The sequence below is a fragment of the Oryzias latipes genome, chromosome 23, assembly GCF_053564925.1.
Source record: "Oryzias latipes strain Hd-rR chromosome 23, Olatipes_Hd-rR_3.1".
NCBI lineage: Eukaryota > Metazoa > Chordata > Actinopteri > Beloniformes > Adrianichthyidae > Oryzias > Oryzias latipes.
Window position 1 is genome coordinate 14321110 of NC_136259.1, and position 22494 is coordinate 14343603.

A 22494-nucleotide genomic window follows, 5' to 3' on the forward strand; every position below is an offset into this window, starting at 1 on the left:
GATTGGTCCAGATTCTAACCAATCAAATTGCAGTATTTATCTAACATGGCGTCTGCTAACAAGGCTCAGAAACAGAACCAGCTCTTTTTACCCTAGATTTTGTCTCTTTGGATGAAGAATATTTCATTTTTAAACATTTTAGCAATAACTCATTTTGTTTTATTTTTTAGCATTGATTCATTTTTATTTAGTCAGATTTGTGAATTGAAGGCTGAGGATCTCCTGAAACCCAAATAAATATGGAATAATATTTATGCCACCACGTTGCAAACAAAACCTTCTAAGTTGCGACTTAGAAAGTTTATAGATTGTCATCTTTATTTTAGTTTTATTCATACTATGCAGACATTACATTCCAGCGAAGTCTGCAATGATTCTTCTGGTGTGTGTTGGGGGGGGGGACCTTTTAGATAAGGTCCTGTTTTCTTAAATCCTTCAGTCCCTCTGGAAGATTTATGTCACACTGGAGATTCAGGAGATAACGGCCCAAGTAAGCACAGGGAAGGGGGGGGGGGGTAAGCCCACCCAATTTAAGTCTGTAGCAAACTAAACAAAAGGGACTCCCACAAATTTACATCAACTGGAAGCTTCTGAACAAAAGGAACAAGGAGGCAGCACGTGGATCCACAGAACTAAAACCAGACACGTTTTTAAACAGAAAACTCTTAAAACATACATCAAAAACCGCTGTGAACATGAAGTCACTTCAAAAGGTTTGTCATTTACAGTTTTACAATTTATGGAACAAAAGCTTTCAAATCAAAACGGCTGGTGAGGATTGTTTAACGCTCAGTCTCTTTGGAAAGAGCTGCCACTGAATGGACTTCTGGAGAACTGTCTGGTTCTGGGCTGTCCAACTCTGCATATTAGAGGGAGACAAAAATAAATAAATGAGTAATAAATTGGTACTTTCTGTACAGTTTTTGGGATTAGAACAGAGGTCACCTGGTCTTGGATCCATGTTGGGTTGAGTTCTTCCACTTGTAGCCATCACCAACAGGGAATCCTGTGTTCAAGAACAAAGGTGATAAAAATGTAAAGACAAGTATAAACTATTTATGACAAAACCTCCCAATCCAAACCAGAACACACTTGGGTCTGCGGGGGTGCTGCACTTCCTGGCCCTGGTGAACTCAATGGCCCTTAACTTGGTCTTCTTCATGAGCGGTGCAGACTCGTGGGGGTGCCGGCGTCTGAGGACTCGGCCTGGTTGTGGTCTGGATTCAGCCGGCAGGTCGCTGGCTTTAGTTCTGAAGCCTCTCTCTAATCGATCCCCGGTTTTCCTCCCGATCGAGAAGTAGGACATCTGCCAGTCAGAGCACACTTTGCTCTTTGCAGGGTTCGATGGCTGCATGGCACTTGACGACGGCCGGTCCTCAGAAGAATGAGAGGTTTTGGATGTTGAAGATATGCTTGAGGAGACAGACTTCTGCACCACGGATGCAGTTGAGGATGTACGTGGTTTGGACCTCACAGATTTTTTGGCTCTTTGATTGGCCGTGACTTCTCTGAAGGCAACTGTGGTGGGGGTTGGATTAGACATGGACTGCTCCTCAGCCTGCCCTTGAGTGCTGGGCCCCTGTAGAGGCTGAAGGCGTTCATAGGGATGCTTCTGAATCCATGGGTCAGGTAAGAAGGAATTCTGCTTCTCTACCATCTTCACTGGGGGAGCTTTCTTTACTTGAGCAGATTTCTCAGCATCTGTAGAGTTGATCCCCAGCTGTTGTGTCTCTGGGGACCGTGCTCTTCTCTTTGTTTTGGACTTTTTCGTTACAGACTCTTCAGTAACTGTCCTAGGTTCTGGGAATCCAGCAGAACTGTCAGCAGTCATATTATGGCTGGGAGAAGCAGCAGAAGTACGGTCTGTGGTCTTTGAAGTCGGCGTTGCTGAGCTGTCGTCGTCTGAGTCGGACAGGATTATGATGATGTCATCCCTTTGTCCATGGTCTTCTGTCCTGTGTAGATCTACAGATGTGACCTTGTCTTCATCAGCATCACGGTGTGCATCCATCTTGGAATGTTCCATTCGGTTGTTCTCACAAGCATCCGGGGCTGGCTGATGTTCCGTCAACTCCATACAGTCATCGCTCTCATCACTAGAATCCAAGACAATCACAGGAGTCTGATGGTTTTGTCCTTCTGCTTTCACTCCTTTTTTTGGAGTGGTCGTCTTCCCGTTGGTCTCTTCCTCATGAGATGGCCGGTTCTTCAGGCTCTGCAGGGACACGACCATTAAGTTGCAGCCAGGACCAGGTGAGTAATCGCTGCTGTCCTCTGTGTCACAGCAGTCTTCAGCGTCAGAGGGACTCTCTGAAGTCTCTCTCCTCCTCGCTACTTCTGCAAAACTGTATTCATCAATTGAAGGAATAACAAAAGACAGTTTCCCTAACTTCATAGCTTCTTGTTGTTGTTCAGGAGTGTCAAAAACCTTCATCTGAGTAAATGCAGAGGCAGGGATGAAGTTTGCACGCCTTGAGCCCAATGCAGTCTCTTTTTCTTCATCATTCAGGAGAAGTCGTTTGTCCCTAGGTTGAAATGTGAGGTTGAAGATGCTCAGGGGTAAGACCTCCCAGTCATCATCATCCTCCACATCATCATAATCTAAAACGATGCAGGGGCCCACGTCCTCCTCTGCATCAGACAGTTCAGGTGGACAGGGAGACTTCTCCCCGTTAATCTCGTTTTCATCCTCACTAATGTCTTCGTACACAACGGGCTGAGGGGACCTTCTCAGCGTTGACACGCCCACATCCGGTGGATTCTCTGACATTTGGCCCACAGGGTTTGGACGGATATCCCCTTCAGGTGTGTTCTGAGGAGAAACGGCACCAGCTGCAGCCTTAGAACACAGCAAGGTCTCAGCCTGAACTGCAACTTCAGGAAAGATCTGGCCGTGCTTCTGTGCGGTGGGGGTCACTCTGATGGGTTCGGCTTGACTCCGTCTTGCGTGGTCAGCTGCTGCTGGATTGAGTGTGGGGTGCACGGTGGGTTCACAGTTCACTCTGGGAAAGTTCTCCTTAATCTCTGTTCCATTGAGGTCCAACATACGTCTTGAACATTCTGTGAGAAAAAAATTGTTTAAATGCGTTTTGTTCATCACTTCAGCCACTGAAACATTTGTTGTCGTGAAAGTAAAATTATCGTCACAAAAGAAGTTCCAGTTTTTCCCTCTCAGAAAAACAAAAACCGTTTTTTAATTTGTTCTGATCTCACGTTTTGTTGGTCTTGCCCACTGTTCCAGCGGAGGGTGTGGGAGTTGATATTGTTAAAGCACCATTGACAGAAAAGGTCATTTAACCCTAACCTAACTCTGGCCCTCAGCCCAACCTTGTAACGGAAGCTGAACTTTATTGCGTTTTAGCTGCTCTGACAAGAAGAGAGGCGAGGAGACAAAAGGGGAGAAGTGGCAGCAGATACAAAGAGATGGGATAAGAAAAGTGTCATAAGCACGCACACACACACACATTTGTATAGCCCAAAATCACAACAACAGTCATCTCAATGGGCTTTGTACCGGTAATTGTAAAGTAAACATAATCAAAACGATCGTGAATACATAGAATTCAATAGGAAAATACTAAACTGAACTAACTAAACTAAACTGGGCGTCCCTGCTCTTAGACACTCATTCAAAATGCTCTCAGGACGATATTTATTAAAGATCTCAGCAAGAAGCAGCTTGTCTCTGTTATGAGACATGCACTACTTAGTTTTTACTTGGGTACCGAACAGAAACTCTGAGCCACATAAAAAGGCAGATTGCTGTGCTGCAAGTCAACACCATAGACTGAAAAAATACACTAATCCTAGTCTCTTCTATATGTAATGGGAGGCACCTGAGGGTGTCACTATACCCATGGTGCAGAGGGTATAAAAAGGAAGTTGATGCGTGGTTGCCATGGTGCCAGTTTCCTGTGAGAAAGCCGGTTAGCTCAGGGAGCAGCATTAGTTGGCTCGAGCCTAGAGTGTGGTAAGACTGCTTTTATCCTTACCTGTGGATGATGCTTTTAAGCAGTGCTTGAGGTTTTATTTTTATTTTATGATAAGATCATGGCAGTGATTTATCAAGGGTTTTTACAGACTGGGCTTGAGGTTTTGCGACGCACCAGGTATTTACACTTATCACAGCAGAGGTATATTTTAAACAATGGGTAACTTCTGTTTTGTCAAATGTTTTTAAGATGGTGCTTCTTCTGTCTTTAGTGTTGGAACACTGTGCCCTGCTGTCCCATTTAAGTTTTTGGTTTTGGGTTTTGTTTGTCCGCTCCTCACGGGGCTAGCTCGGCATGATTGACTACGGTAATCAAGTGCAAGAGCAGACTACTTCTTTTCTATTTTGTGTTCTGTTTTTTTCTTGTTAAAGTCACCTCCCTCCGTTTATACTGGACATTATTTTTTATAAGTGCCGTATCTGACCGAGTGTGCAGTTTCTTGCATGTTTGAATTTTTTGATTATTGGTTTTGCATCGATTGTGATTTTTTTTTCCTGCACATTTGCTGTGGTGTAATCAGTATGATAATGTACTGCAGATAATGATGATCCTGTGTTAATAAAACTTTGACTTGCTCCACGGCAGTTATCATTTTTGCTTGGTGCAACATAGACTATAGTTAATCTAAAATCTTTGCAGTATTGCTCTGTAAATTCTATTGAGAATATTACTAATGCATATATGCTATTTTAAATACTCACTGTAGTCTATGCCAGAGACGTGACATGTTAGTATGTGAGAATACGGTGTGAGGCATTTGATCTTGACATTGTTAGAATCTTGTCATTTTTCTACATGTTAAACACTACATTTATTTTAAATTTTAAATTTTGAACAAGACAACAGGCCTTATTAATGAATTATTAGTATCCTATTGTAGAGTCTCGGGAGATCGTGCTCATTGTTACGTAGATGTGTGACTTTACTGCACTGAAGCGGCAGTTTAAAAACCAAAATTCAGCGAACGTCAATTGACTTTTTTCTGGTTAATAAATACCTTTAACGACAATTTCCAAGGCCATAGTATCAAATCAAATGAAAGAATGAAGGTAATTCAGATAACACAAATTTATTAAAAAAACACAGAAGACCAACAAAGAACAAGAAAACGGGAACAACACTGTTAGGAATAATTAGAAACAGATGGTTTAAACTTGATTCACTATGTATTATCATATCAAAATTATATTACATTTGCACAACCAAGACTTTTGTCTCGTAACATTCCTTCAGCATCCTCCCCTTCATCTTTGTGTGTGCTGGTGTATGTGCTCTGGCAAATGTCTGTGATAACCTCAGAGAGATCTGACACTTTAAGCTCTTTGACCTTCGAACATCTCGCCTGCAACAATCTGTGGGTGGGTTTTTCACATCATTGTCTATCGGATGATCTTCTGAATTTGCAAATGCAGGGTTTATATACCAAGCCCATCTCTGAGCTCGTTGGTTCGGACTTTTGAATGCAAAATGTTCATCTGTCTGTCCCCTTCGTGTTTGTACGAAGTAAAACCTCCACAAAAGATAAGTAACTGTCTCTGAGTCATTATTCATTCATTTCTGTGTGCAGGAAACTGAAGGGGAACAAAACAATCTAATATACCTATTTTACAGTCCTGTTTAGAATCTCCAGTTTCCTCACAAACACTCAGACCGAAATGCGGGATTTACATACATAGACCATGTTTAAATTTCTATTTTTTGGCCAGAAATATCAACACGTTCACTTTGTCTGGTTTTAATAAGCTGCGAATTGGAGTAACTACATACCAACGCCATTGTATCAACTCTTTAAGTGGAAGGACGATACCATTTTCCCTCACATGCAACCTATTGGTAATCAGGGATGAGTCAGTTGGGAAATGAAATAAATAAAGTAATAAAGTAAAATAACGAATCATAATTATATAATAACGAAAATTAAAAAATACCACCCTGGACGATATCATCGTCCATCCCGATCTTTCACTGTAAACGCCGTCAACTGCCAATTTAAGGGACATCGCCCATCCCTAGTCCAGGTAGAGTTTTTTCTAAGTCATACTCTTTAAGAAAAAGAAAATGTGTTCCAGTACAACACTGCGTACGCATCGTATTGCTGGAATCATACCGGGACACGTATCGTACCGCCAGATTCTTGCCCATACACATCCGTAGTATCCACACAAGTACTGAAGTACATCTGTACAAATTTACAGTATTTATATAGAACTTATGTCACAAATCACCTTGACTGGTATTTCTTTGGGCACACAGTCAGGCAGACAGGATTTACATGTCCAATAAAGAAAAGAAATAACCAGAAAAATCCACCATGCTTCTGTTTATACAAAGTAAATGAGCAGGTGAGTTAAGTGAGTTCAGTAGGGGTGTAACAGATCACTAGTTCACTAGCCTCGGTTCGACACGCATATGTACTACAGATCACAACAACCCCCCCGCACACGTGATCTGCGCGTCAATTTCACATACATTGTTTCACCATGTGGCTGCTGGAGGCGTGTCCAAAAGTGTGTTTATGACCCTGACACTCCCGCCGCATGTGGGAGGAGCAAATATCGCACGTTTTTCTTGACCTCATTTTAGAGGAATGTTTTATAGCAGCAGGGGACACAGTGGAAGAATATAAAGTTGTAAATTCTGAAATCTCATTCTTTTTTTTCCCTTAAATATGCTTTTGTTCTTTTCCAAGATGGAATACAAAAGAATACACTTTGTTTATTAGGGCATCTGGAGTATTTTTTTTATATAAAGGAAAATAATGAGTTAAATTATTTCATTAATCTTTTGTTTTTAAAAAATTGGCCTCAATGAGCAAATGTTTTGATGTGATATATTTGCGTGCGTGTGTGTATATATGTTAAAAGTACTTTATATGTTTGATTATATAAATGTTTTAAAGCTTTACCAAAAAAGAAATCCTAGGCTTTTACCTTATTTTTCCCGTTGTTTTTTTCCTGTGACTCTCAAACCGTGACACGATCCGAACTGCAGGTTTTGTGATCCATGGCACCCCAGTCACTGAATTTTTATAACCTCTTACTCATAAAAACTGAAACAGACATGGGTGTACCTGAACGTCTTGAAGATGTACTTCCCCTCTCTGCAGAGCTGCACCGCGGTTCTGGGAGCTCACGGCTGAGGTCCTCCTCTCCCCGCAGATGCTTGGAAGCAGAAAAAGGGTGGTCCAAACGCTGAAACCTGGGGCTTTGTCCTGGCATCTCCACTTGCTTAAAGTTGGAGGTTGTGGGTTCACTGTCAGCATTGCTTGGTAAAGGTATGGAAGAACTCACTTTGGTGGACGAGTGTGTGTCACTAATGAGACTGCTAGGAGGAGAAGATCCATTAGCTAAATGCAACTTGCACTGCGCAACCTTTTGGTCGATCAGCTCCAGTATTGGATCGTTTATGGGCCTCCTGGCTCCTCTGTGGGGGACGCCGTCAGTGTCCACTGAGGGAAGGGGCGTGTTTTTTTGAAGAGAATGACTTCTTACTAGAGAGGATTTTGGGGTAGAATGACCAACAGGTTCTTGTAACTGTGGGTTCTTCTGATGTCTGTTACTTAGAAAAAAGGAGCTGACTTCCATCCTGGAAGATAAGGTTCCTAAAATTCCTCTAGAATATTAGGACGAAAACTGTTTTTGGAGAACGGGTAACAGTTGAAGGTTGAACTGATCCCACGTCAGCAGAGCCGCTATAATAAGCTGCAGCAAAGCGGATAAACATTTCAAATCTTCTCCTTCAACATGACTTTACTGAACTGCTGCTCGGTTGTCCACCTTCAACAGTGGTAATCAGGCTTTTAAATCTGCTGCTAGGTCTGTCCTGACGTGGAGGTGGCCGCTTTTCAGAGGATCTCCGTGGACCCTGGATCAGCGTTCACCGCAAATGGACACCTAGGTGCAGCAGGAAGCTCAGGCTGTTCCTGTGCCGCTTGCATGAGCCAGCCCTCATTTCACCAAAAGAAGTGAAGACTCTACAGCGACGTCCTCTGCTGCTGAAGCATGAGCCTCGTCAGGACATCATTGCTCCTGTCTGAGGAAAACAAAACAAAGGTCATCTTTAGTAAATACATTTATAAGCAACCCCATAAATAACAATAATTCATGCTTCTTGGCTGTTTACAGCCTCCCCTAACTAAACTGAGCAGAAAGGAAATGGCTTCTATCTACACCACGCTTTTCTACCTTCCTTTAAAGCCCCCCTCTGATCTTCTTTTGATCCATTTGAAAAGCATTTCAAGAGGTCTTTTAACTATGATTAGGCCGTTTTTTTTGACAAAATCTAAAAACATTTTTTAGGACATAGTTTCTGCAAAGTGGCAGGAGTTCATCTGAAATTCACCTCCGAGTTGTGAACTGAGCTGTTGGCTCAGATGTAAACATTTGCTTGATTTGATCGTTTTCACTTTCTCCCGCTGGCTTACAACCCCTCACACCCTCAACCAACATTACCAGTGCAACATGAAGGCCGAAAAATATTGGAGCTATCCACCTGTCCATTTTAGAGCCAGATTCCAGCTCAGGTGAGGAAAACAAAGACGTACATGGATCTATGTGTCTGCATCAGAATGGAGCGGAGCAGGGAGGTTGTGTCCCACCAACTGTAGCAGCTATGTCACATCTACAAGCTTTTTCATTTTTACGTCTGCTCCGGATTGAAAACAATTTGAGTAAAGAAATATTCAGAAATGCAATCTGAATCTTAATTTTTTCTTTATATACGTCTTTCATCATGATAAAAGCTACAAAAACATGTTTTCCTTTTGAATCGGTCTTTCAGTACTTTGAGGTGTTCTGTAGCAGCAAAGTTCCTCAATAAATTAAGGTGAATTTGAATTGGTAACCACCAGAACCAATGTAGTAATCAATGCCCATCTGACTGAACACACTAAATCTAGGTAATCAGCAGAAAATTGTTGAAGTTAAAGAAAAAACAGAAATCAGAAAAATTTAAAGAACTATCCAATCAACAAAGAAATAATATAATGAGGATTCGAACGAAAAAAAAAAAATGGAACATGCGTGACGTGCCCCTCTCTGGGAACTAAACGGAGTGCAATAAAACGCAGCCTGCGTTTATAAAAAAAGAAAACAGCCGCCTTTTGAAAAGGTAAAGTATAAAAAATCTAATTAATACAGTTAAGTATGATTTCTGTGCAAATGCCATGCAAGTCAGTGCAAGGGTAAAACGCAGCAGTATCCTTTTCTCTTTTTTCGCTGTACATCTCTGGCAAAGACAGTCAGCTTGCGCTCAAATGACAAAACAGCTTCAAGCATTCGCGGCGCCTGGAGACTTTCATTCAGCTCGTTTAGGTGGCATATCCACCAAAAAGTGCAGCTATTGGAGCCACTCAGTATCTTCCAGTTGCGGGTAGTTCAGGTCTTTGCTTTTCAGGGAATTTTTTCACGTGTTCTAAACAGACGACAAAGTGACGCAAAACGTCACCCTTGGACAGCCATCAGACTTTGTTGTGTAGCAGGAGATCAGAATATTCGCCTTCAACTTCATCAAGCAATGCACGGAACTGACGGTGGTTCGATTTTCATCAGCCACCTGCTTAGCAGTCCGCTGCCCTGCTGGTAGAAACGTGTGTCGCAGACTATGACGCAAATCTTCGTTGACAAAAATGCTCAAATTTTATATTGTAGTGGCAGTCATGTGCATTTTAGGTCTGTTAGCAGCAAGGGATTGTGGGATGCGGTCTCCTGATCTAATTAGGGCTCAGCATGAGAGTTTCTGTTTGCCCATGTTTCTTTTCATATGGCAGTTTTGTTGTTCCACCTTAGTTTATTCTTCCTGTAATGTTGTTTCTTTATGTTGCACCATGAGTGTTGGAGGGGGAGAGGTTGATGACCCCTGTGCAAAGATCAATGGTGTGTGTGTTCAAAATAAATGGACTTGTTATGCTGGAAAGAGACTGCGCTCTCAGCTTCTCTTTCTGCCTCGTCCTCTCAGACTTTTCGGAGTTGTGCGGTGTATGGGAGACAGACAGTTCTCCAGCGCAGCCAGTTCATTGACAGCTCAACTCGTTGACAGCTTGGCTCCCGTATTTCCCGCTGCAAGTGACGTACCTGCTGGGCGTTTCAATATATATTGTACACATTCTTACAGCATTGGAAAACGTTAAGAATGATGGTCTTGTTTTTCCTCCTACAGAAACCATATTAAAACGAAAAATTTATTTCTCTCCCCTATCTTTTTACATTTTCAAACATTTTTGAAAATGCTCCAGGGAGCCACTAGGGCAGCGCTAAAGCCTGAGCCGCGGGTTGCAGACCCCCGCTCTATAAGAACAAGGGCGACCGCAGCAACTAACAACTACCATGGGTTCTTTTTCCTCGGTATTGTGGGTAAAGCCTTCGCCAGGGTAGTCCACAACTGCCTGCAGACACTTGCAGGTCGCGTGTATCCCGAGTCACAGTGTGGGTTCCAGGTCAAGTGATCAGCTATCGATATGGTGTTCTTCCTCAGGCAGCTTCAGGAAAATGCCGCAAACAGCAATCTCCCCTGTACCTCGCCTTCATCGACCAGGCCAAGGTTTTTGACTTGGTCGGTCAGTCAGTCTGGCCTCTTCGCCTTCCTCCACAAGATTGGATTCCCTCCTAAGCTACTATAGATGGTAGAATCTTTCCACGACAATATTTCTGGCACTGTTCAGTATGACGGAGCATCATCGGTCCCCTTCCCAATCAAGAGCGGTGTGAAACTAGGGTGAATCTTTTTCGGCATATTCTTCTCCTTCCTCCTGCAAGATGGGATCTTCCTCCACGTACGGAGCAACAGCAGCCTATTCAACCTTTCCCGCCTCAGAGCAAAGACAAAGGTGTGCAAGGTTCTTAGCCAGGCGCTGCTCTTTGCTGATGATGCCGTTCTCGCTGCTTACACAGAAAACGCCTTTCAGCAACTCATCAATCTCTTTGCAGAGGCTTGCACAGAGTTTGGCCTCACTATCAGCCTTAAGAAGACCAACATCATGGGCCAGGATGTCAGCACCACTCCCGCAATTACCATCGGCGATCACACCTTGGAAGGACAAGTTCACATAACTCTGCTCCACAAGCTCCAGCAACCTAGCCTTAGACCCTGAGCTCTATGGAAGCGATTCAGTATCATAATTAAAAATAAATGTCAAAACAGAAATGCTTTTTCATATTCAAAATGAAGCTGCATTTTTTTTGTTTTGCTTTTTTTTTTGTTGGGGGGGGGGGGCACCGTGCCACCTGCTGGTTCATCACCGCGGTGATCAAAAGTCCCACACTGTCACAGCTCTAGTTCTGATCACTGCGTCTATGTATGCATGTTGTTTATTTTTAAGCTTTCTAAGTGTTGTATGTGTACCACAATAATATGAACCGCAGCAAATTCCTAGTGTGTGAAACTGTTTTGTTCACTGACAATAACAATCTCTCTCTCTCTCTCTCTCTCTCTCTCTCTCTCTCTCTCTCTCTCTCTCTCTCTCTCTCTCTCTCTCTCTCTCTCTCTCTCTCTCTCTCTCTCTCTCTCTCTCTCTCTCTCTCTCTCTCTCTCTCTCTCTCTCTCTCTCTCTCTCTCTCTCTCTCTCTCTCTCTCTCTCTCTCTCTCTCTCTCTCTCTCTCTCTCTCTCTCTCTCTCTCCTCTCTCTCTCTCTCTCTCTCTCTCTCTCTCTCTCTCTCTCTCTCTCTCTACTTGCGTAACAATCTCTAAATGGATCCACCCAGGTGGTGTCTGCATCTAAAATGGTTTAAGGATGAAAATTTTGTTGAATTTGTAGGGAATAAAATAGATGAGTATTTTACGGTAAACACTACTCGAACTTCACCCAGTGTAAGATCGGAGGCATTTAACGCTTTTTTAAGAGGGCACATAATTTCCTTTATCTCATCAAAATCAAGAGAATTGCATAAAAAAATAGAATACATTTAGAGGAAGAAAAAAAAAAAAGGCACCTAAAATAAATAAATACTGAATTTAAAAACTTTCTGCAATCTTTATAACTCTTTTGATAAAGTAAATTATGGAGCATTTCTTGACAGACTGCCTATACCTGTTATTCCAGAGGATTTCAAATGGCAGTTAGGAGACGATATAACTGTAGAGGAAACTGAAAAGGCAACGGAAAATATGAGTTATGGAAAGAAGGCTGGACCCAACAGGTTTTCAATAGACGTTTATAAAATATTTCAACACAAAATCCTAAAGCCAATGTTAGACATGCTTCAAGACTCGTTTAATAACGGACCCCTTCCTAAATCTGTGACCTAATCATGCCCTTATCAAGCCAGGAAACCCAAGTGATAAATGAGAAAACATGAGACCTATACGTTTACTAAATTCTGTAAAATTTTGGCAATGCGTCTGCAGTATACTTTCACTCTCACTCACTGCTGTTCATAGGGATCACAATTAGGGCTGCACGATATGAGGAAAACTCGCGATATGCGACATCAGTGATCAAAACTGCGATGACGATATAATTGGCGATACATGAACAAATAGCAAAACAACTAAAAACACAATTTCCATTACACTGCAGTTTAATAAAAAAAAAAAAATAATAAAAAAAAAAATAAAAAAAAAGAGTCAACATACCTTAAATTATACTCCAAATGAAACCTGGCTACATGGGAGGCAAGCATGTACATGCACATAAAAGGGTTCATCTGATTGGTCAAATGGTCAAATCCCTAAATGAATTTATTTGATTCACTAAATACTTCAAGCTGCCATAAGATTGTATTAGCACATTTAAAGTAACCATTTATTGCGATTTTAGACTTTTTTTGCGACATGCATATTGCACAGCTTGATATTGCGATAACGATAAATTTGCAATTTATTGTGCGGGCCTTAATCACAATGGTTTCATTTTAGGTTGCCAGGGCGTGCACTATGTTCGCAGAGTGTTAAAGATCATTCATGGGCTGGAAGACACTGCAGACCAGGGCCTGCTTTCTTTGGATGCAGAGAAGGTGTTTGATAAGGTAGAATGGGCTTTTTTCAACGTTTTAGCAAGATTTGGCTTGGTGAAACCAATGAGTTATATCGCTAGAGGAGACATCACGTGGTTCCTCAAGGGAGGAGAGCACCGCCATCTTGGTGAGGTCAAGTTACTACTGCGGTGCATGCATGTGTACACATTTTTTGCATAACACCAGTTCATTGTGCAGGTTTCAACTGCCAAAATCAGATAAATGAGTCCATGAAGGAGGTAGGTGTATCATTTCACAGGTAAGTATTTTGATTTTTTTCTTTTAATGCTGCAGGGGCTTCACATGTTGACATGCATGATGCTGCAGGGCTATTTTCAACATGCTGCATGATGTACGTATAATTTGCTGTCGACATAAATGTACATTTTATTTTGCTAAAATGTATTACAGCATACTAGGGTATTATAGTAATATAGATTTATACATTTCTGACTCAGCGACTGAACTTTTCTTGCAGGTTTCCAATGGATTCAGCCTTAAAGAAAAAGTGGGCCTTAGCAATAAAAAGAGCTAACCCAGATGGATCACTGTGGTACCAACTAGTAATACAGTCTGGCTATGTTCAAAACATTTTGTGGAAGCTGATTTTGATAAGAGGCCAGATTGTTTGCTTGAAACCCGACACCATACCATCTGTGTTACACAAATTGATCACTCACATGAATCAGTATAAATCAATTTTTTTTCTTTGTTGTTGGTTTTTTTTTTTTTTAGGGTAAATCTATTGTTCACGTTTGGACTTCTATTATTATTATTATTATTATTGTTTTTTTTTTTTTCTAAATATTTTAAATTACATGTCAAAGAGGTCTATAACTAAATGTTTAGAAATTATTTTTAAAAATTCTTTGTAATAATTTTTTTTATTTGTAAGAAGTCCTGCAACAATGCATTTTCATTAAAGTTTGAGCTTTTAAGGCTGACTGTTTCTCTTCAACAACAACAAATGTATCAATATCAATATATATATTTTGATATTGATACATCATTTGTTGTATATATTGTATATATATATTTACATTTATTTACATGTATGTATAAATATATATAAATGTAAAAATATATATAGTATATAAAAGCTACTTAGACCCCGCTAAAAGCAATAGAAATCATTGTCATGTGGGCGCGGTCGACCTCACCAAGATGGCGTCGCGCTCCTCCACCGTCAGCCAGGCTTCTAAAGCGGTATAGGCAGTCTTCTAGCGAGATAACTCATTGGGTGAAACATTCCGCAAATGGATTCAATGACTTTACAAAAAAATACCACTGCTGAAATTTTAACAAATAAAAATGTTTCCGCTACTGATGAAATGTAAATAAATAAATAAATAAATAAAAGTCTGTTGCAGGAAATACATCAAGGTTTTGTGTTTAATTGTTGAAACTCATATGAAGTATGTTATAAGACAAACAACTTAGGGTGTCTAAGAAAAAAATATTTTTTTAATTTTATGTTTTAAATTCTTGCTTGTGTACGTGTGTGTGTGTGTGTGTGTTGTATTTCAAAAAATAAATTAAAAAAAAAAAGAAAAGAAAAAAAAATTGTTGGAAGAAAAAAAAAAAGTCAGTGATTTGTCCAAGTCGGTCTGAGTCATTGGCCCTTTGGCAACCACTATTACGTGCTTTTATTATTGTTATGGTTATTATGAAGTGCCTGTTCGCTCATCATTTTATTTTTAATCTGTGTGGTCAGTGCTTTTTTTTTTGTATGGAAAAAGGGTTAGGAGAAGGCCAACACGTGCTAAAACATTAGCCTTTGATGAACATAAAATCCATGCAGGAAATACCGCAATCTGCATCTTGGCTGCACGTAAATATGTGGGAATAACGACAGCCTTTATTTTGTCTGGACACTACTTGAAACACAAATCCATATGATTGTTTGAATGGTTTCTAAGGACTGAGCGGCATTTCTGCTTTGAAAAGCTTACACACCGCCCCAAAACTGCTGTGTGAGCAGCTTGCTAACCCAGAGCTGCAGGACGGATCGCCACACATAACAAAACGCACACGTAACAAAGGCTACGTTCACACTGCAGGGCTTAATGCTCAATTCGGATTTTTTCAAAAAATCCGAATTGTTTGCTAGACAGTTCACATTTCCAAGTAAATCCGAACTTTTGTGATCTCCAGTGTGACCGTGACACGACCCAAACGAGACCCGCATGCGCAGAAGCCAGAAGAGTACTCAATGGTGAACGACGTCACTTGTTGTTTGTGGAGCCAACGTTAACAATGGATGTCAACAACGGTGTTGTCAAAAGCGGAGCTCTTTTTGTAATATTAAATTTATTTTCACGAAGGAGCAGCACAATTACAATCTTCTCATTTTAAGAAGGCATTGGAGTCGGGATCGTCTGTACCCACTGTAGTGGAAGAGGAATGTGTATGTGTTGGGGCCGCGCGCCCGCGTGTGTGTGTGTGTGTGTGTGTGTGCGCAAGCGCGTGCCGCGATAGAGAATGGGGGGGGGGGGCAGTGTGGGCGCGCATTCATGTTGTGTGTTACGGAGGACGGTAATAAAAGAAGGTTTCCCCCAAAATAAATGCTATGGACTCTTTATTAACCCGTTCTGGAGATTCTAAGGATCAGAACAGGGAGGAGGAGGATCGCCTCGGGTCCCCCACGCTTGAGCACGGTCGGAAAGGGGAGAAAGAAAAAAAAAGTTATCGCAGTAAAGGTTCAACACCACGCTCTGCCATTTAGCTGGAATTTTTTTCAAAAACCGCCCAGTTGCGATCAGAGCCCTGGAGTTTGGCTTGAAAAGAGCGATCACCCCAAATATTAATCCAATCAGTGACTTCCCTTCCCTTCCACTGACTGGTCTCAGCAGCATCGTCCACCATGGTTGATGTTTACGTTCTCGTTCCCGCCTACTTCAACGCAAAATGATGACGTTTGTTGCGTGTCGATGACGTACAGTTCGGAATCAAGTCGCCTGGCCGGTCAGACGGCGGTCACAATTGAAAAGAACGGCTACAATTCGGAATCAGGACGGCAAATCCACGGGGCCTGGGTCGCAATTGAAAAGATCGGATCTGTGTCATTCAGACTGTCATGAAAAGATCGGAATTGGGCCGCTTAGGGGCAAAAAATTCGGAATTGGGTCGTTTCAGCCTGCAGTGTGAACGTAGCCAAAGCATCCTCCCCTCAAACATAAAGCTATAAGTCCGGCTGCTCTGCTCAGAGACACTGTTCGCTCGGTCCACTGGCAGCCGCGCCCGGACCACGCAGGGTCCGGACGTCAGGGGGCACAAAGCGCTCCTCCCCGGCACCCCCCCTCGTGAGGGGTGTAAGAGAAGGGAGAGGAAAGAGCGGGGCGGCACTCCGCACTGGCCGTCCACAGAGCAGCCGGTCGGTCCCGTTTGAGCTCCAAAGCCTCCTCTGGAGTGAAACATCCGTCTATGCATGACGTAAACCAGAGCAGTAGTGACACGAGTGGAATAAAACGGTTTACATGCACAACGGACAGCATAACCCACCTATCTCGATCAGAAAGAAATTTTGATCTGAACGGCATGTTTACATGACGCAAATTTCTTCCGATCAGGCGTTCTTTCAGATTCCTTGTGTCCATGTAAACACAGCTATTGATTGTATATGAGAACTGCATGGAGGGACCCTTTCGCTTTGCATTCCAAACAGTACATACCCGCCGGTTCCAAGACACCAAAGACTTCAACAGAGAAATCTTTCTCTTTCGGCTTTTCCCATCAGGGGTCGCCACAGCGAATCATCCTTTTCCACCTCACTCTATCATGGACATCTTCTACCCTAACATTAGCCAACTTCATGTCCTCTGTTAAGACATCCATGTATCTCCTCTTTGGCCGTCCTCTTGCCCTCCTGCCAGGCAGCTCCATCTCCAACATCCTTCTACCAATATATCCACTATCCCTCCTCTGAACATGTCCAAACCATCTCAGTCTGGCTTCTCTGACTTTGTCGCTAACACAGAGAAATAAACAGCTATTAATCAGTCGTTCTATTTGTCAGAATACCCATTCTTGCGTGTATATTAAAAATTGGCATATTTCAATAAGAAGAACAAAACAGTAACTGGTGCAGGAAAAAAAAGCAACAATGCAAGAAAAGAAAAAAAAAAAAAAAAAAAAAAAAAAACAACATGATCTTGATCGTCTTCATTGACCCCTGAAGAGATATGCCACAAGGTGAACAACAACTATAAGTTATAATCTGACCAATCAGATGCCTCAATGTGGACCATCCAACAAGCTTACTCCTGGTTGGAGAGACTGGTTGCCATAGTAACGATGACTGTCCATTCACTGCTTACATATGGCTCCAATTTACATCCGACTTCATTTGGCTGGAGCTGGAAATAAGTCATTTTCTGTAGATGACGTTCCACACATATGTCCAGTTCTCATATACAGTCAAGGGGGCCGGCAGGCAACACTTACTCTTATGGAGGCATCTGATTGGCCAATTTATTTCTCTATAGGAGTTTATGGGATTTTGACATTTAGAAACGTGAGTGCCTCCTGTTTGAAAACGTGCGTGCGTGTGTGTGTGTGGTGGTGGTGGTGGTGGTGGTGGTGGTGGGGGGGGGGGGTCACCAAGGGAGTGCATCACACCCGGTGGAGAGAAGAAGAAGAAGAGCATGATTTTTGACCGCGAGTTTACAGGAAAAGGCGGACTTCTCGGTCTGGTGCAAAGAACGGTCCGAGCTCAGACTTCAGTTCAGTTGAAAAGCGCCGCGGTTCACGTTCAGGACACTCGAAAGAAAATTTAGGACCGAGCAGCTGATGGCACCGTGACGATTTATAAGACTTTCTGTAACTGTAAAGTAATGTTTACCTATAGATACAAACATAGTAGAGTACACCATAACAAAGTTTTCAAAGAACTTTTTAAACAAACGTGTGTAGTTAACGGTTCACAAGCCAACTATTGCGAGGTATGATTTAAAACAAAACAAAAACCACTTACGAGTTTCTGGGGCATGTACCCAACCTTCCACTCGGCCTCTCCACGGACAGCTAAACTCCACGCAGATTGACTGTAACTTGGCAAAACCTCTGAAAAATAGCCCAAGTGCTCATTTCCGGCCGCCGCCGCCGGTAGTGCTTCCGCTCAAGCTCCTTCAAAGTAAAAGTCAAAGCTTGCCCTCTTTTTTGTGAAAACATTAGAGATCGTGAATCCAGTATGGAAGCTGTAGTAAAAATGGCAAAGAGGAATATAACATCATGCGATCAGTTAACGTAGATTCTGCCCTGTGTTTGTTCAAAACTCCAAAAGTACTAAACAACAAACCTAAGTCCTATGGAGTAACAGAAAGCGAAAAAAAAAAAAAAAAAAAGAGCCAGAAAACTAGGATATAAAACACACCAATACTGAAGTTAAACACAGACACTAATAACTGTGGGCAGTTGTGGAAAAACTCTAGCAGAAATCACAGAAGCAAATACTCAAAGCACCAGGTCCCCAGTATTTGTTTACACAGTCAAAACAGACCACATAGGAAATGCGTCCCTCTTTGGACAGTCAAAAAGGAAAAGCACAATATTTGTAAAAATATTTTTTAAAGCTAAAATGTTGTAATGAATATAAATTTTTTCTCCAAATATCCAAAAGATAATTAAGGTTTTTATTGCATGAAAATAATTGCAATTTTAAAGAAATCGTAATGTTTGTAAAGCAGCAGTGAAATTGTTCCCCATTGAAAGAAAACAAAAGATTTATCATTGCACATCAGTTATAAGCCAACGTGAGCACATTTCTAATACTGTAAGTTAAAGGAATTTCCTTTTTCTTAATTAAAGCAAGTTTTTTTAGGGGAATTTGGCTATTGATGTGATACCAAGTCATTACCATGGCTACTAATCCTGGTTTTGATAATTTTACCTTGAAATGTTGGGACTGTAGAAGGATTTTGGAAATGCAGCATTTTTTGTTAAGTGTACAGTAAAACACAGGACACAGACTTTTGGGAAATAAAATATTAACTAATTACAATCTGAAATGAAAATACAAATTTAGAACATGTATATTAAAAATTGGCATATTTCAATAAGAAGAACAAAACAGTAACTGGTGCAGGAAAAAAAAGCAACAATGCAAGAAAAATTTAAGTTATGCAGCACTACAAACATTCTTAAATAAAGGCAGCAAAAAACAAAATAATTAAAAGAAAACAAGGTATGGGGTAAGGAATCTGTCAAAAAGAAACCTATTCATAAAGACAAAGTTGTGCACAACATTTCAGAAAAATATGAATACTACATTTAGTTTTAAATTTGACATGTCCTAAATAAAACTTTCCACTGTTGAACTGTCAAAAATAAAGACTGTCATGTGGTCACAGGGTAAAGCATCAAGTCCCGAAACAAACTGTTCAAATTTGCGCATGCGTATTGAAGTTTAGTTGATAAACTAAAATAAAACTGAACTTTTTAGAATGTTAATGATCCAATTACGAGGAAAATATCTTGTTACTGTAGCCCTGTTGAAAATTGAATAAAAACGGGTCAGAAGACAGCCATATCCGCCGCATTTTGTCGGTGCCGGGCGTCACCAGCTGATTGTGTAAACAATGCACCAGCGGATCGTTTCAGACCCAGAAGTGGTGGAAAACAATCCAGAAAGTGGTAGCAGACATAATACTCAGTTGTTTAAAATAAAAAAACAAAAACTGCATGTCTGTCTAAGTTGGTTGATACTAAGAGAACGAACAAAAACAACTAAGCCAACTCTAAACTGAAGGCTAACTGCAGGAAAATAATATCACATTAAATAAAAGGTCAATAGGCTCAGAATACACAACTTCCTTTTTGAATTTCCTTTTTTTTAATATACTTTTAAATATTGCTACAGTTGGCCGGCCACCAGTTACCCTACTTCATCTTGGAGTTAGCTTTTTATACAAATTGTTTTTTTTTTTTCATAGAAAATGGCAATTTAAATCGCTTAGATTACTTTATTAGAATTTATTTTACTTTAAACATTTAATTCTTTGTTTTAGTTTTATTTTTTTACTGATAATCACTTTGGTTTTAATGCTAAACATCAGACTAACATTTGCATTTATGCAGAAAAAAAATATAAGAGGAACCCATAAGAACATGCATAAGAAATCATCTGTGGTTCTGTTTTTTATTCCTGCCTTAAGAAGTCCACTTCAATTTTATTTCCCAGGGTAAGTGCACATTAAAAGAGTCACAGCAATGAGCCAGAATCAGCCCGGCAGCTATTCTTCAGTTTTCGGATGGATGTTAAAAAGTAGATGTTAAAAATGTCTACCTTTAAAGCCAAAAAAAAATATATATATATATATATATATATATATACACATTTTTAATTAAAAAAAAAAAAAAGATATACAAGAAAAATGCAATTATGAAGACAATGGAAAATACCTAATAGGCTACTTACATTAAAAAACATTACAATGAGTACAAAAGATATAAAAGCACAGATCCTGCTAATGGGGAGAGGCATTCAGATTTAAATGAATCTTGAGGACAGCCCCAACTTTCTGTTATTGTTCAGTCTCGCTGCAGCTCAGCGTTCGCCCCCATCTCAGGCACCTTTCCCCGCCCCATCCTGCAGCCGCCCACCAACGATCCAAGCGAGGCTCTGCTTCATCTTAAACATGCCTAGTGTTGTCAGATTGGGCAGTTTCCTGCCCAAAATAGGGAATTTTGTTTGCCTAATTTAGCAAAACTGCAAACAGATAAGATAATGTGCTTGCATGAACTCTGTATGTAAATTCAAACTCTATAGTCCATATCGAAGAAAAACTGTGACGAGAGTTTTGATCTCATCACGCAAGTACAAATACTGCACCTTGGTAGCAATACACCCACCTCTAGTTTTTATGTAAGCATCTGACAAGGAGTTATGAACAGTAAAGCACAGTAGCAGTTACTCAGTGTTGAGCCAAGTAAAAACCAAAACGGAAACAGTAGTGCCGTGTACAATATCTGATTACACCCAGACTTCCTGACAACTTTTCTTCTTTTTTGAAGCCAATTTAAACTTGCCGCTGGCTTTATCCCAACAAGAAGCACCCCGTTTGACACTTCCAACATGGCTGTAACACTCCTGGTCAATGCAGTTGCTCACTGGCTGAGGCAATGCAAAGCAGGCTTCATTTTGGTGGTGTAGGCCAAGAGTCCAATTGAATCGGCTAGTACAAAAGGGGCCCCAAGTCCAAGAGGTTTGTTTTTCCAGGAAATGATTTTAATTGCATAGCTTAAAGGGAGGCTACACCAAATGATTAATACTTTACCCAGATTTAGCACCAGTTCATAGCTTACAAAAGCTAGAATATGAAGCACCTCACTTTTATCATTTCAGATGACTAGCAAACTAAAGTCTCTGGACTTGGGCCCTTCTTGAATTAAACAGGGGTGCTGCCATCTTGGATAATTAGTGCTGCCATTTATGGGATAAAGCAATACCCATGCAAGAGGGCCCCAAGTCCAGGAATTTTGCACTTAAAATGCATTTTAAATGTCAAGCATAGTCAATGCATTACAACTGACTTTTTTTGCACATAATCAGATAGCTTTTTCCTTGAAGACCATAGAACATATAATATCTCTATTCTAAGAAATTGTGGACTTGGGCCCCTTTTGAACTAACCGATTCAATTACCAGAGGTAGCAGCAGCTTCCTAATCCAGCAACAGTGTTGTTAAATAAATAAATGAGTTGCGGTAAAATGCTCCACCGTCCGCACAGAGCCAGAGACAACAGATATAAGCACCGGGGGTTTGTGATCCAACCCAGACCAACACACTTAAACACAGCATCCTGAGAGCCACACACCCTTCAGTAGCCACTGCACATTGTGCTGCAGATCCATAAGCAAGGATCTAAGGCAAATAAGTGAATGGAGCATCCTGATTAGCACACACAGAGCAAACAGAACCTGTGCAGATGTAGCCACCTTACCTGAATGGGCCAGGAAAACTTGAGGCACAGTGAACAGTCCCTCTTCAGTCCCTCAGGCCCAAAGCAGTTCTGCTTTTCTAATCTGCTCCACACCGTCCTTGCAATCAGGACAATTAACACCACCTTTGCAGTGGTGGAACCCAGTTTATCCTGCTATATTAGCAAACCCTCACAGTATTTTTGGGCCTGCCAAGTCTTTCTGGTCTCATTTCCCACCAGTGGATCCCACACACTACCAGGAAGTCATTGATGGACAGCTCTGCCGCTCTCTTTACCCGAGCAATGTGATTTTAATGAAACAGAGACCATGCTCTCAAGACAACATTTAAAACAGAAACTGTGCATGATAGTGTCAGATAAATAAATAAATAAAGAGAAACACAGTAAGAGACCTCACCAATGAGCAAAGTTTCTTGTGCACAAGGGAGGAACAAGTTTAATGGAGAAAATCATTTCTCCATTATTTGGTGTAAGAAGCTACGACGGAGTTCTAGGGCCAGTTTACAAAAAAAAAGTTTTTTTTTAATAACGACTTTTAAGTCGTATATTTATGAGACAAAATCTCATAAATTTATGAGAAAAAAGTCATGGTTGGGCTGGGGCGGCACTCTCTT

At 41.1% G+C, this 22494-nt stretch overlaps 1 protein-coding gene across 2 annotated transcripts; it reads right to left on the bottom strand.

Moving 5' to 3' along the window:
• Positions 1 to 264: 264 nt before the first annotated feature.
• On the bottom strand, positions 265 to 21998 carry LOC101164365 (uncharacterized). 2 transcript variants are annotated; one of them, XM_023952109.2, is made up of 5 exons: positions 21881 to 21998; positions 7063 to 8024; positions 1093 to 3060; positions 946 to 1006; positions 265 to 859 (listed from the first exon to the last, which is right to left on the bottom strand). In XM_023952109.2, exons 2-5 carry the CDS (start codon positions 7574 to 7576, stop codon positions 790 to 792), a joined length of 2613 nt encoding a protein of 870 aa, XP_023807877.1. In that variant the 5' UTR covers positions 7577 to 8024; positions 21881 to 21998; the 3' UTR covers positions 265 to 789. The 2 variants fall into 2 exon arrangements, with proteins under 2 accessions (XP_023807877.1, XP_023807876.1); XM_023952108.2 differs by lacking the exon at positions 21881 to 21998 and adding an exon at positions 17913 to 18075.
• Between the last annotated feature and the right edge of the window lie 496 nt (positions 21999 to 22494).